This window comes from Apteryx rowi, unplaced genomic scaffold (assembly GCF_003343035.1).
Source record: "Apteryx rowi isolate R43461 unplaced genomic scaffold, aptRow1 scaffold_158, whole genome shotgun sequence".
NCBI lineage: Eukaryota > Metazoa > Chordata > Aves > Apterygiformes > Apterygidae > Apteryx > Apteryx rowi.
In genome coordinates this window covers 681,253-697,092 of record NW_020447841.1, presented here as the reverse complement: position 1 = coordinate 697,092, position 15,840 = coordinate 681,253, and the positions used below count along the sequence as shown (strand labels likewise).

The window sequence follows — 15,840 nt, the reverse complement described above, 5'->3', positions numbered from 1 at the left end:
TCAGGGTTATCAGCTGCCCAATTTCACTATTAAGACCCCACAGATGTTATAAAAGCTGTAAAACATTAGCAAACTGCTCTGCTGGGACCAGTGAGGGCTACCAGAAAGCAGGGGCCAGTGCTTTGTTTAAAGGCAGCCAGAAGCCCCAATTAAAATAAYAATATCATGTAAGATTAGCCAATTCTTGCACAGAGTAAAGAGAAGTGGCACAAGTCATATCTGGCATGCTGTTGAGGTCTTTGATTTGTCCTTGGTCAAAATAGGTTTGATTAAAAAAAAAAGTTTTGAAAGCTTWGACCACAAACTAGTGCTACAGGCACTAGCAGATSAGTAAGAGAAGGTTTTTCTAACATACTTTGAGCTGATCGCATCCTGAAAGGCAAAGCACTGACATAGTTTCAGAAGAGTCTAGATGTGATACTAAGTTACCCCAATGTACCAGATGATAGGGAATAAACTCCAAATAATTAAAAGAAAGCAAACAGGTTTAGTTGTCTGAACAAGGAATTTTAATTTTAGGTCAACTATTGAACTAGGTCAACATCCAGTTCACAATGTCTACAAATAGTGGGCATAACCAGTCACTACGGTAAGTTTATTGAAGCACCAAGCTCCACACAAGACTGTAAAATACATTTTAAACTACTAGTAAGAAAGCTTCTCCAAGTCAACAATACTATTAAGGGCCAGAGTTTAAGGTCTAAGTTTTCACCTTCCAAGCTATTTTAAGACAGCCAATCCATTGCATAAGCAAACCAAACTGCTACATACTGAAATATTAGAGCAGCAACTGTATTGAACAAATTCTGTAAATAATTCAAGGATACATTGAAACAGTATGGGTAAATTGTAATTTTTTATTGGAAAACAAATATACAACTTGGAATGGATCTGAGGCAAATCGTGCCATAAGCAGATTTTTGAAAATAAGTGGCTAAACAAAGTTTAAAAAGCATAGTAACAAGAGGAGAAAATGTTCTCTGGTATAGGACCAGCAGTACAAAAAAATTGTGTACGAGTACCTGGATAACACACCCGTTTTGCATTAGTGCAACTTTTAAGTTTCATATTGTTGACTGTCAATCGTCCACAAAGTTAAGACTCCACATTTCAACAACATGTTACAGGTATGGCCACAAACAAGTTACCATGAAGCAAGTTAGGAGAGATTTTTTTACAGTGCATTAGCTGTTTCACTATGTACTGTTCACATGGTTTTATCCTGCAGATGAGTGCAAGAGTCCTCATCCTCCATCACAGAAAGCAGAATAAACTATCTTGTATGTATGGGAGAACTAGAGCCAGCACGGTGCTTTAACTAAGGAATAGCTAATGCACAGTAAACCCTAACTTACTTTATGTAACTTGTTACATTAGTCATACCTAAGTCTCCTAAAGAAAGCTTTTTTTTTTTAAACAGACAACCCAGATGTTCCCTCATTTAACCAACTCCATCTAACTTTAGATGTGCAGAAGGGCTTAAATATCCAGAGTAAGCCACATGCAACATTTGTTACTTTGATCAATTTTCCAAAAATCAGAACAATGACAGTAAGATAAAGGAGAAAAACATGGAGGAATGGCCTTCTAATTACTATACATGCATATTCTTTTGACAGTAAGGGAAAAACCTTTTACAGATAAGTTACAAACAGAGAAAAGGCAAATAAACAATTTTGTACAAGAAATTTAACACATTCTGTACATCTTCACTTCGCTGTCATCATTTGTACAAACTCTGTAAAAGGAAAGAGTTGCAAAAGAGTTATTCAAAGAAAAATCTGAATTGCAAGATTTAAGTGATCTGTCTCACCAATTTTGAGACAGTGTTTAGCACTATATTATCAGTTATATTCAAAAAAGCATCTTGAAGACATTCCCTTTTTCTACCAGCCATGCCTAAAAACCTTTAATTTTTTTTAAATGGTGAAAGGCCTCTACTTTTATCAGTAAAGTTGGTCCCCACTGAACTGGGGAATGGCCTTAGTGCCGAAACAAGTAAGACATTTGTGTCCTCTCCTGTTTCTCAATGAGCTACAAATAAACACTTCTGGTTGCCTTGCCTATAAGGGATCATGCTGACATCACCATCCATTAAATAAATGTTCAAGCAAGGCATTACCTTGGCTTGAATCTCTTCAAAGCAAAATAGTTTAATTATTACTATTTTGCTTAACTGGCTTTAAGTTTTTGAACCATCCCTATTTCACAGTACATGGGAAGTTAGTAAGTGAAGACTCATAGCTTGTGGGAACTGTGCCCAATATACTTAATCTATGGCTCAGCAAGTTAACATCCTTTCAGATTCCCAGATTCCTTTTAACTGGCTTGTTCACAAGCTCCAGAAGAGCTATTTGAAACAAGGGTTGCCTGCCCTCTTTAATGTCAGCTTCCTCACCTGTGTGTTTGTAAGTACAATTATGTAGAGGTGGTCTCATTTACAAAAATGCCTTTTTMTCCTCAAATGAGGGGTCATCCTGAGGTCATAACCAAAAAGTTCTTAAATGAAGCTAGACTTACAGCCTGGGAACAGTAAGGGGATTATCTGAAAACACCCTAGCTCATGTTTCTACTCAAGTGTTTGGAAAGCTAAAATGAAAGCCAGCTTCATGCTTGAACTGCAAACAAATGTCTAACAGAAGCCCTTCTGCTTCCATGACTTAAGTTTTCAGTATCAGAAGAACAAAGCAAGTAAAAAATAAGTTATTGCTACAACTGACTGCAGCCAAATTCTCCATTTTAAAAAGGTCTTCTGAAGTTCTTGAAATTGCTAGGTATTTTAGAGGCTTCCTCCCCCTTTTACTGGTAAGTTTCATAGTATTCAAATTAAAGACTTGCTAGAGGTCAGTTGATTTCCTTTCCTAGTTTGCTTTCTGATCAACATTTCAGTGCAGTATGTGAACAGAATACACACATCATCTTAACTTCCTTATTCTAACAATCTTTACCACAGTTAGATTTAGAGAACTATTTCTTACATTACACAGTTCAATAGCCATTTTTGCCTTATGCACAAGGTAGCAATAACTCAATCTTATGTAGATGTACACAATGTATGCACTAAAAAAGTAAAATATTAGCTTAAAGGAACACTAACTGCTGAGAAAACCTCCCATCTGAACATTGCCCTATTTAAACTTGATATAAGTACCAAATACCATTACTGTGGTGTGGAAACTGCTACACAAAGAATCAGTTCATGGCTCCTTACCTTCATAGTTTACTTGACCATCACCATCAATGTCTGCTTCCCTAATCATTTCATCAACTTCTTCATCTGTTAGCTTCTCCCCAAGATTTGTCATCACATGGCGAAGTTCTGCAGCACTAATATAACCATTACCATCCTGGGAGGGAGGGAAAAAAGGAAGTCTGGAATAGACTTGTCTAAGGCCAAATGATTTGCATAAACTTGCTCAGAAATATTCTTAAGCTGTAACATTAAGAGATTAGCATASTTTTATCCACAAACATTTGCACAAGGCAAGTGAGAGCTGTAAGGCTATCTTCAGTATTGTCAGGTTCTTAGTCTTAAGACTAGACATTAAAAACAACTTATCCAATATAGTCCACTTTTGCTGTCCTATCCCAGGATGCATTTCTATTGCTGACAAAGCAATCYGCATTTTTTACAGCTTCTCAGGTGATGGATGCCACCAACCATGTGACAATCTGCTTCAATTGTCTATTCCTTAGATCAGAAGCTGCTTTATTTCACCTGCTTCATAAGTACAGCAAACAACTGAAAGGCCTTCACAGGCCACTGTTACATATTCTATTCTAGTTGATATGCTGGATACCAAAGTACTAGTGCGTACAGACCCAAAATTGACAGCCCCCCTGCAAGCTACTTAAAGCTACATATTCCGTTTAAAAAATGCATCTAGCTTAAGAAGCTGACTAACTGTAGACTCAACTAGCATTTTACATAGTAAACACTAAGACTTAAAGGATTACCATTTTTAAATATTTAAGCAGTTCCCCTGCTAACCTTGTATCAGAGTTTTAGTACCATAGCAGCGAGGCGATGTAAGAGCTTACTATTACCGAGGAGACTTAAGTGCTCATTTGACTTTCAGTTAGTCCCACAGTAGACTGAATTTTATGCTGACTAGTTAACCTAGAAATTCTAGATGGAAGGACTGCAAATATCCCTCAGTTCAGTGAGAAAGTTTATCAGAAGTCAGTTTGAGTTTTTGTAACATGAAGATTTGTTAAGGTAAGCATTTTAGTACCTTATCAAACACACGGAAGGCTTCTCTAATTTCTTCTTCACTATCTGTATCTTTCATTTTTCTCGCCATCATTGTCAGAAACTCTGGAAAGTCAATTGTGCCATTGCCTGCAAGATACTCAATTTGTTAGAAAATAAACATGGTTTTAGGTATTCTACCAAGTAATTACCCATTAGCAAAGTCTTACCATCAGCATCTACTTCGTTGATCATATCCTGCAGCTCTGCTTCTGTGGGGTTTTGACCAAGCGATCTCATCACCGTCCCCAACTCCTTTGTAGTTATAGTACCATCACCATCCTTGTCAAATAGTGAAAAAGCTTCTTTGAATTCTGTACAACAGTAAAAAGGAGTCAGTACCTTCAGCTCTGAAACATCAAGTTTACTTAACCTTATAAAAATCCAATGTGGTTTATAGTTCTAAATTACAAAACTTTTCCTACTCTTAAGAAAACTTCAATATGGAATTCAGTTTGCTACAATTGCAATGCCAGCATGCAAGCACCGGCATTTGGACAAACACCTGCCAGCCTACCAATAACAACATTTAGACCTAAAAAAAAAACAAAACAAAAACACACACAGAAGGATCATCCACTTCAGAACTGCTTAGATGTCTGCAAGGTCTATCTAGAACCAGAATCCCTAGTAGAGAGCTGAAACGACTAGCTATCTGCAACTAGAATTACCCATATCATTGGTAGAAATCACTTCCTAAAGGCATTTCGCACTGGAAGAACATTACTGCACAGAATCAAGACCCAAATATTTCTGCGAATTTGAACATGATAGTGTTCATGCACTTAGGTTTATGCATCTTCAGTTCTCTAGTTTACTAGCAGCATATTCTGTACTCAAATTGAGTGTGCCCATTCTTGGTAACCTTCGTTTTAATACTGTTTCTGCTAAGCAAGTAGTTGAAGTGCTTGGAGGGAACACACTTTCATTTGTAAAGGAGAACCAAGTTCAGATTTTATGAGCAGCAGTCCTACAACCACAAAAATAGTGGTTCTTACTCAAGTTGCTCGTATGGATGCTTTTCTTATGAGAAAGCAGTAAGAAATTACTGTAAGAAAAAGCTGAAAAATGGTACCCAAATGCTACAGCTTAATAGCGCTTCCATTGCTAAGAGCTCCTAACWTTTGACCATACTAGCTAAAAAAGAACTTCTCCGTGTTCTTCCATCGGACTTCAGTCTAGGTATATACACAACACTTCAGTAATCATCCTTCAAGGGGGAATCATTGCCATCATACCCATTTCTGAAAAGCTGCTCAGAAAGTTGCTTCAGCCTTACTACATCCTGAAGCAGCCTTCACTAAAACTAGTCAAACACAGCTGTGGTAAGACTGCATGTTTCCATGTTACCTCTTAGTCCCCTACAATGGCTATATTGTCCCCAGCAGTATTAATACAAGCACAACATGTTTAATTGTGCAGTCCAAAAATGAAGATGATTTTAATCCATACCATCTGTTTGTCTTTGGCCACAGACACCCAAACCTAGTTGACTGACTGAAACAGTTCATGCAAAAAACACAGGTAATCATAAGTTTTTAAAACAAGAAATATATTTCATTGCATAGTTCAGATCCCTTTACAGCTTCCAGGACATCTGAGTTCACGCCTTTGGAGGATTAATTAGCTGAAGAGTACTTCTACATCAGTAACTCTTTCCACAAATTAAATCCTCAACAGTTCCAAGCAGCCAGCTTTCCAGATGGTGGGTTTCCCAGCTCAGAATTAGTCATAGTAAAAGTTTTATTATTGTCACATGAACAGCTTCAAGTCTTACTTCATCCATTTCATACTCTAACACACTTGAGGTGAGTACAAGCTATCAAGTGTTAAAAACGCAACCACAAAAATTGTTTTTTTTKTTCATGGACATAGCTATAATAGCAGATCCATAGCTATAATAGCAGATCCACAGTTGAGTCTCATCAAAACAGAGGGGAAAAACCACACTTTTGTACCTAACATGCTTAGTGTCCTGAAAGACAACTCCTGCTCTTTAGTGCCTAAGAATTAGAACAAGGCTAAAGGACGAAAGGAAACAGTTTCAAGCCAGTGCAGTTTCCACACTATGCAGAAACAGGCCTAGCCAAACAGGCAGTCAAATCTTGTACCCAACATAACTTTTAAACATTCTTCAGAGCCAGTTTCAGTTAGCTTAGAGGCAAATAGGCTTGAAGGAAAGTTATTCACCAGAAAAAAGGCTTTTGGGTCAAGGCTACTAGAGATGATCATAGCCTGTTACGGAAGGACCTCAGAACAGGCAAACACTTGACTACTTGACTCTTGACAAGCACTTATTACAACCAATTGTCTGTTAACATTCAAGCTAAGGCTGAAGCTGTTAGCTGTCAGTAACCCCACCATAAAGCAGTACTGCAGCAACTCCACTTAAACATAGCACTTCTACCTTCACACAACTCAGACTTGCTTTCTAGAAAGCAGAACCATTGAGTAGCATATTCTGGATACTTGAAATGGATCATTCGGGGACAACTCTATCTTTGAATGAAAGATATCACAGGCTAAGAACGGACTGAAGTTAAGATGGGGATCAGCAGCATGTTCACATTTGAAATGCTGAACTCAGGGATATGATTAAAACACAATCAGTTAGCTCTTCAACCACTTCTAGTAACCACCTCCAGTAATTAAGAGCATAGGAATCATAACCTAAGCAGGTATAGTTTACCTCAGAACAAGAATATCCTAGCATAGCTCTGGAAGACTTGTGGTAACAACTAGCAGAGTAAAGGCATCTATGAAATGCTGAAATTTAAAGTGAGAAATTCAATTCTTGTTTAATAAACTTAATGTTGCAGAAACCATCTCCCATGCCTTGGAAACACCTTTGACTCCATGTTATGGACAAAGCAAATCCTCCTAGCTACTCAACACCCCATATCAAACTGCTAAAACTCTCTCCTGAATCCTAGATATGGCTAGTCTGTCAGAGGCATCTAAGGATGTAGTGCCAAGAACAGCCTCTTCAGGCCCACCTACAGTGGTTGAGCTTTTCCTTTCTTCATAAGGGAAGCAGTACATCAAGGGGAAAGTTTACTTCCAGGCTGCACAGGAGGGAGAAAGTAGCCCAACAGAACATTAATTCTGAAATACCCCAGCTCAAAATAAATCTAGTAACAATTGGTTCTGAGACATCTCAGCATCACATCTTACTAGATGAAGTGTCAGTCTTAAGTGACTTCATGTTCCGAGCTAGAACTACTATTCCTGCTCACAAGCAGTTTAGTCAACTACATCTAACTTTAGGAGAAGGTCAATTGTTCTCTTCACAGTCATCAGGAGCTTAAGATCTAAACACAACTACTTCTACTATGAAATAAATTCTAAGTAACTGCTGTGGTCAGATCCCCAGAGAACTACAATACACTAAGTGACAAGGCATAACAAAACACCCTGCACAAGCCTGCTAGTTCAGAAAGTTGCTTTAGTTTAGAGGCTTCTATTTGAAGTCTAGGGGAAGCTCACCAGACTAGTAGTTTTGAGATAAAAACACCCTTCAAATTTTCTTACCACCCACATTTACTAGTCCTGACCTATTTACCTTTTTAAATGGAAAGCTTAACCAAAGGGGCATCTATTTGTCTTGGTAACTTCAATCCTTACAGAATGTGAACATTAGTTGCAGCTTCATTCAGTACCTATCCAACTTTCAAAAGCAACATTTTCTATGAAAAAGAATAATCCTGGGAAGTCTTTCACCCTGACCTATAAAAACAAAAAACTTCAGTCTCATGACTAGTGAGTTCCAAAGTTAGCCTATGCAGCAGGAAATAAGAACAAACTTACTGGAATCTACCTGTATTCTGGTGCCTCAGAACAAAGGTAGAAGTAAAGGTGGTTCTTTTTTAAACCCAGGAGAAGCAGCAGCTTTAAATACTTAAGGAAGTGAATGTTGTCTCTACCTTATAGGTTGTTGGTTTTTTTTTTTTTTTTTAAAACTTAAGCCCACCTTCAAGTCAAAAGCTAAACTGCTTCAAAGAAGCTGCAATGGATTAGCAGGAGCTCAAGTCTTTACCACACAGCTAGGATCTGTGTCATACATCCAAACTACACCACTGACAGTTTGGATCTTTTTCCACATGAGACTCGGGCCTACAATAGCAAAACTAAGCAGAATGCTTAGACAGTTGCACCCATTCCTAAACAATACTGAGGAGTTCCCTAATAAACCTGCAGTGGGTTTACATCTTCACAACAGAGGTATGTGGTTGGCTTGCACACACACATTTGCTTAATGAAACTCTGTAGTTGAACTGAAAGTGGCAGACTATGCTACACCAGAGACTGACACTAAGTTATAATTCTTTTCACACAGATGAAAATTCTCTATTCAAGTATGAGAAGCTGATTTGTATTCACTGTCAGCTCTGAGAATTAACACTACTTCAGGGTTAGTCCAAACGTTAGCTAATCAATAATGACAGTATAAGCTTCCTGTTTATTATTCCATAATCAGCTACATTAATAAAGCTTCTACAGTTGAGAACTGAAACAATGAACTATCACTGAAAAGACAGCAGTGACAATCAATAAAGCCTGTTTCAACTAAACCGATCACAAAATCTGTAAGATATGTAAGGCACTTACAGAAAAATCTCAAATTGAACTAGATTTGGCTTGTGCTTACTCATAAGGCAGTACCATGGCAACAAGTAAATAGACTAAGGACTTTCCACACAACCATAATTAGTCTCTTATGAGTTAAAGCTACCTTCTAAAGTCCAAAAGCTAGAGAAGAATGTTCTTACACTTCAAATTTGGCTMTTATGATAAAAACAAACCAGGTCATTATGACACATTATGACAGTGTTTAATACAGTGTTTAAGAGTTATACCATCATTAAATAGCAATATCTCTTAAAGTCTGTGATTTGTATACCTGGCTGGATAGTATTAGATTAGCTGAATCCTAACACCCTCTAAAGTCATTTCACATGACATTTATGCACACTAAGATTTGCCTGTATAACTACACACTTGTCAGATCAAAATCCACTGAAATGTATATATCAATCACAAGGCTGAGTTCTGCATCACCAATGTACTGCAGCTTTAAGTCACACCAATTATTGAAGTTGAAATCGACCTTTGAAAAGCAGTGACAGATACTAGTTTGTGCAGCCTGCATGGGCAGATGTGATAACCAGGTTTGAGCCACTAGTATTACAGTTCTCTGTACACTAAAACCACTGTTTGGGGGGCAGGGGGAACAATACTAGAACTTGGGAGTTGCCTATTTCAGTAAGCATTTCAGAGCAGTATCAGGCCCTCAGAAGAATGTACAGGACATTTATGGCCAAGTACACAACACTTCTGATTATGGCCTATCAGCTCTTGGCCATCATGAAGCCAGTGTCTTTACTATCAGAAACAGCCAGAAGAGTCTGACACACCTCCATGGACAGGAGAGTGCAAAGCAAATTAGTTCCAGGGTTTTTGCCTTCTGCTAGAAAGAAGGCAGAGTACTTCAGATTCCAAATCTTCAACACAGATTTCCACCCTCCCACACACACTTAGTTATCACTTTAGCAAACTTTAGACCATTTTGTAGTTATGAAAAGAAAGAATCCCAAGAGTCCATAATCTATTGAAGCATTAGATATCCTTTACTAGAACAGTTCAAAAAGCAGTTTCATTAGATAAACTGCAATGTTAATAGCACCATCCAGTATAATCTTCACAGGAAAAAAAATTGTCTTCTCATGGCTGATAATAGCTAGCTATGAGGACCATCTAATTATTCTGGAGGACAAAACATCAGATTCACTGCATCCAAGGTTGTTTGATGAAGGCAAGCCTTTAAGATTTAGCTGATGAATTAAAACATTCTACACTAGTTCTTTAATTCTAAGAAAGCTAAATATCTTACAAACATGCACTGTCACTGGATTAAAAGATGTGCCAGGTCAAGCAGGACTATCAACACAGCATGTAAAAGCCTTACCTGCAATCTGCTCTTCTGTCAGTTGATCAGCCTGCAATAAGAAGAGAATATTATTATAGATGTGCAAAAGTTTGAGCCAAGACCAGATACAGATTTGTAGAGGCTTCCGAATAAGGTAGCTGCTCTTCAGACTTAATCTTTAACATTCAAAAATAGTCCTAACCAACAAAGCTCAAAAGTCATCAGGATTGCTTGCTAGGAACTGGCAACCTGTCCTCATTTACTGATCCTGTAAATATCAGGTACACCCAAATACTGAATTACCAAGAATATAAACAATTGCCCAACCAACACTACCAACTCCAAGGCATGCAAGTCCCTCTAGATAAGTTAAAAAACCCCAACAGAAAACATACTCCTCATCAACACATCAGACTAATACTTCAGTAAATAGTCTCAGCTTTAATATTAAACACTTCAGGTTTAAGCCCTTTGGCAGCAACCCCCAAAGCTGAGGGGGACTCTAGTCTACTCTGCCAAATTATAGAGCCATAATTATAAAAATATACTCTTCTCTAGAATGAGGTGATCCCTTGATTGACATGAAGCTTCCTGTTCAAGACCCAGCAGTAAGAACAGAGTCCATATAATCAGTGCCAACAGCTTCAGAACAAWCTGGTAATTTTAATGCATTTTAGTTGTCTATACTACTTTTTTTTCATACCATCATAGACCTGACTAGTGTAAGGGAGTTTACAAAGCCACTGAGAGAGATTGAGTGGTATCAGATTTATCATTTTTGCATCAGTAATTGGGTAAGCACCAGCTCATACTGAAGACTTGAATCAACTGCATTTGTCAGCAATTAAAAAAAATTTTTTTTGAGACCAAATCCAAACCAACTCTTAGAGTATAAAACTGCTTGAGGAGAGTAGAAATATTTCTGTTTTCAAGTCAGATTTTCCAAGTCAGTTGATTCTTCAAGCAAATTCTAGATAGCCTCAGTTGAGTTACAATAAAGGTCACATGTTTCTTCAAGGAGGCACCTTTGAGCTTTCTACCCCACAGAACCCCACTGAAAGGTTAAAAGACTAAGGTGTAGAAAACACAAATGCACTCACTCAAACACTGGTATTTTAGTTGTTCTTATGACAACCACCTTACAGCAAGCTTTCAGTTATAATTACTGCAATATTGACAGTTGGCATTATTTTCAGTCATTAGTTTTGCCTATGGAAAGGTTTATCTACACATACCTTTTCTCAGTATTTCTTTAGCAGATGGCATAACTCATATGCTCCATCTGTCAATTTTAACTTGACTAATTTCAATTTGGATTACATTTCTATATTGAATACAATCTTGGAAGTTACTAGCTTCTGGTCATTCTGCTCAACAGGAATGAGGTTAACACCTCAGGCAACCATAGAGGGCTAAACTGCTTAAAAAAAGCTATGCATACAATACAGTGACAACCCAAGATTAAGGCAATAATCAGCCATTTCTCAGACTGCCTATGGCTCACCTACTCTATAAGAATCCAGGCCATACTAGTGAGCAACTTCTAAGAGAGCAGTGAATGGTTATACCACAGCTATATACTCCACTCATTTTAATCTTTGCACCTGTAAGAAGTATTCACATACAGGTCCAACATCTTTTAAAGAGATATTCAAGAGTATCAGCAAGACTAGTCAGAATCAGTCATCAAATCAATATTAAGCTTTGAGATACAAGCATACAGCTGGTCACTCAAGAGAGGACTCGCRTGTTGTTTGTCTGGAGTTATCATTAACACAGGCTCATACCTTTACATGCTATTTCATTTTTATTGCTCAAGTGAGGAGAATGGTGTACTACATTTCTATAGGATATTTATATCCACAGAAAGCTGTCAATCAGATTTAAGTAGCAAGAACCCAGTTTGTTCAGGTCAATACTTATGGGTTATCAAGCTGAGCCACATACTGCTTAATATAAACATTATATACAGAGACATGACATTATGCATTATTTAATCTGTTAAGGGTCCCCAAACTCTTCCTCTCTAACTCTTCCAGTGACTTAAAGCATCCTGTAGCCACTAACCATAAAAATGGATAAGCTTTGTCAGTACCTGTAAGGGGTACAGTGTTAGAGAAGAGCATGAAGACTCACTAGAAGCCACCGGTAAATGGCAGTTGAAAGATAAGCTAGGAGGTGGGGCAAGGTTGAACAAACACCATCTGTACTCTGCAGTGCTAGGCTCTGCAGGGACTGCTGCGCAACAGCAGTAAAAGGCGGAGCTAACAAGTCTGCTAGATAGCTGCCTTATCCATCCACCTGCATGGCATGCATCAGCCCTGATCCATGCATGGAAGTCACAGGCCTCTGTAGTCATTACAGGGGCCTTTACAACCTCCTTTTCCTGATTTTAACCTAGTTACTCATGCAACATATGTGATAATATACAGACATTCAATAATTCAACATAACTTAGAAACATACATTTAAACATCTAAGTTATAACCATAACCTATGCTGCCTTATTATAACCTTGCCTATGCTGCAAAAGCTTTGATAAGCACCTTCCTTTTGTCAAGATCCACCTGAAAACCTTCTCCTTTGACATCTTCTGAAGAGTCAAGTTGTAACTATTATTGCCAAAGTTTAAGTGTCCAAAAGGGTTTTTTCCCCCCCTCTTGATCTGGAATCAAGGAACCCATCACAGCTTTGACAAGACATTTTCTCACCTACTTTGCTGCAGTTTCGTTTTTACTAGAATAGCCCCMATTCCCTACACAGATTATGCTGAGTGCCTGACAAAGCTTCCTAGAAAAGGGAAGCTGTTACATGTGCAGCAATTTCAGCAGCATATGCAGCCTCTAGAGGAAGTGTTGCATTTAAGTCAAAACTGCTATGCAGTAGTCAGTTCAGAAGATCCTCAACAGACCCAAGTCCAACACTGCCCAATAGAGAACTACCAGCAAAGCACAGAACAGATGACACTGTTCTTTCCCCAAACTTGGGGTTTTGCTATATTTCACAGGTACTAAGATCTGAATGGACAGTTCTGTTCTGGCAAGATTAACTGAAGAACAGGAACTAGACAGACTAGCATATACAAACTAAAAATTATGCTTATGATATGCTGGCTTATTTTGAGTGCAAAGCTTTCTGCTCTGACTAGCATATGCAGCATTAGACAACATATATTCACAGGTTTAGCCAGTCTCATCTGTCAGGACTAACTAAAACCACATTCAAAATGCCACTCTGGCTTTGGACACACCCATTTCTATATAGATCTTGCTTGAAGATACTCCATTTTGGTTCTGTATAGATGACTAGATGACGACTAAAAGCAAAATGAAAGTCTTCTGCTGCTAGATTCACTGCTTTCTTTATAGATGGTTTGCTGTATAGGTTCATAATTCAAGATCAAATTCATGCTTCTGTTCACCTCTCCTCCTTACCCATCAAGGGGGATAGTTCAAAAAGAGCTTAAAATTTAAGGGCCCATCTTTCACATTAGACATTTTGAGTTCATGGTGATTTGATTCCTTAAAAAGAATGTAATGAATGAAAAGGCAATTCCACTATACTGCATCTTCCCTTATTGCTGGGATAGTACCAAGTGGTCACTAGTGTTGCTTTAGTTACAGAATTGCTCCTTTTTGTACGTTTCAATGTCCACTTGTTTTAATCAAAAAAGCTAAACCCACATCCTTTAGACCAAACAAAAAAAAATCCTCCAATTCCACTCAATGTGTTCTAATTCGACAGAGTTGATTAAAATCCTAAACAAACATATTGCTATGAAAAATAAATCGGGCTTGATCAAGAAAATGCAGTACTGTCCATCGCAAAGGCCGAAACAGGAGACAAAAAAAAAGTTCAAAAGTCCCTTGTTCAATAGAACCACCGACAGCGAGGCAGTATCATGAAATCGGCAGGGGAGAGCGGCTCCAACGTGAGCTGACAACAGGTCTAGCAGGGAGGGAGATGGTGCAGTGAGGCAGCCAGCCCATCATCATGCTGCTTAGAAGCTGCAGGGCTCCGCACTGCATTATTACCAGGCGCAACACACCTCGCTAGCGAGCCAGACATCTGAAGCGCTCGCAGCACCAGTTGCCGCGACGCCGACTCCCCGGCCCCATTCAGCCGCACGCTCCGGCTCAGGGGAGCGGGGGGAAGGAAGCGATAAGAAAGTGGAGCTGGTGCCATCGTGGCAGGCTTCCTTCCCCCTCCCGGCACCCCCCACGCGGGTCCCCTCCCAGGAGGAACCGTTATCTGCCGCTCCCCACCCCCCCCCGACACACACCCCGACAAAGCGTCATGGCGCTCCAACCGAGTGGCAGTTTGAATTTTGAATCCGCACCAACGCCCCAGGGCGGGAAAGGGACCCGGGCGGGACTCGTCCACCACCATCTCCTCCCACGCACACGGCGCCGCAGAGCGGGACCCCCCGCCCCAGCCTGCCCGCGCCGCCGGACTGAGCCCACCAGCCGCACAAGGGGGGCTTTCTCCCCTGCCCCTACCCCCACCCCGCCGCAGGCGACCTCGCCCCGCACCCGCTCAACGACATGCGCCTCTCCCCCCCTCCCGCAGCTCACCACAAGCGACCCCCGCCGCCACGCACCCGGCGGTGGCGGCACCCGCAGAGCCCTGCTGCTGCCTCATCCCCACACACTCACCATGGTGGCTCGGCCTGGCTGTGGGGTGTGGTGGAAGCTAACGGCTGCACAGACCACAGCAGCTACCTTCCCGCTCTACGGCTCGCCTCACACTGAGCCCTACCCGGCCGCCAGCAGTGCCTCATAAACCTCCTCACAGCCCGCCCGGATCGCTCCGCGGCGCTCCCTCCCCCTCCCCTTTCCCCCTCAGTGAACGGAGGTGCGAAAGAAGTCCCGGCTCGCCGCGCTCTCCACGGCAGAGCCTCCCGCCCCCCGACTGTGCCCCCTTCCCGTCTCCAGGCCCCCGGGCCTCAGCAGAGGAGAGGGTGAGATGCGGGAAAGGGGCGGTTTTCACCCGCAAGGCGGCGCGGAGCGGGGGGGCAGAGGGCCGGTTGGGGGACTATTTCTCTGGGCGGAGGAGGATTTTAGAAAAATGCCGAGGAGTGCAGAGACTCCAGAAGGAGGGCGCTGATTGGCGGGTTCGTACCTGCAATGCGTCACTTGGACATGCACAGTCTGGGCTGGGAAGCGGTTACCCCTCCCCCCGCCCGCAGTGCGCGAGGTCCGGCGCGGCAAGGCCGGGCCGGGCCAGGCCGGCGCCGTGCGGCGGCCCGGGGGTGCTCACAGACGGGGGATGGTCCGGGCCAGAAATCCGCCCGTCCGCACCGGAAAGGCAGGCGTTGCAGCAGGGAGTGCCGGGGTGGGTAGAGCCCACAGTGCTCTGCTGCTGTTGACACACGTGTGATGAGCGGGAGTGGCGGCGGCCTTTGCAGAGTTGCGGGGCGGGGGACAGGGGCCTCGGCGGCGGCGCTGCCCAGGGCTTTCTGGAGCGTGACTGCCACACGAGGACGAGGACGAGGAGCCCTCCTGAGCCGCAGCGAATATAAACGCTGCGGCTGACGAAACGTGCGGGCTGCGCTCCAGCACGTCGCTCGAGGCGGCAGCGGCGAGTGTTGCCGCCGCTGTGGTGCGGTCCCACCGCTACCAAAGCGAGGAGAGGGGCTGAGCTTGGAGCAGACCCCCAGCGC

General features: G+C 41.4%; 1 protein-coding gene across 1 annotated transcript; it reads right to left on the bottom strand.

Annotated features, from left to right (window-relative positions):
* Positions 1–490: 490 nt before the first annotated feature.
* Positions 491–14,981, bottom strand: CALM2 (calmodulin 2). The gene is made up of 6 exons (XM_026059452.1): positions 14,834–14,981; positions 10,218–10,248; positions 4,423–4,566; positions 4,236–4,342; positions 3,212–3,347; positions 491–1,738 (listed from the first exon to the last, which is right to left on the bottom strand). The coding sequence occupies exons 1-6, from the start codon at positions 14,834–14,836 to the stop codon at positions 1,710–1,712; spliced, it is 450 nt and encodes a 149-aa protein (XP_025915237.1). The 5' UTR covers positions 14,837–14,981; the 3' UTR covers positions 491–1,709.
* Positions 14,982–15,840: the final 859 nt, after the last annotated feature.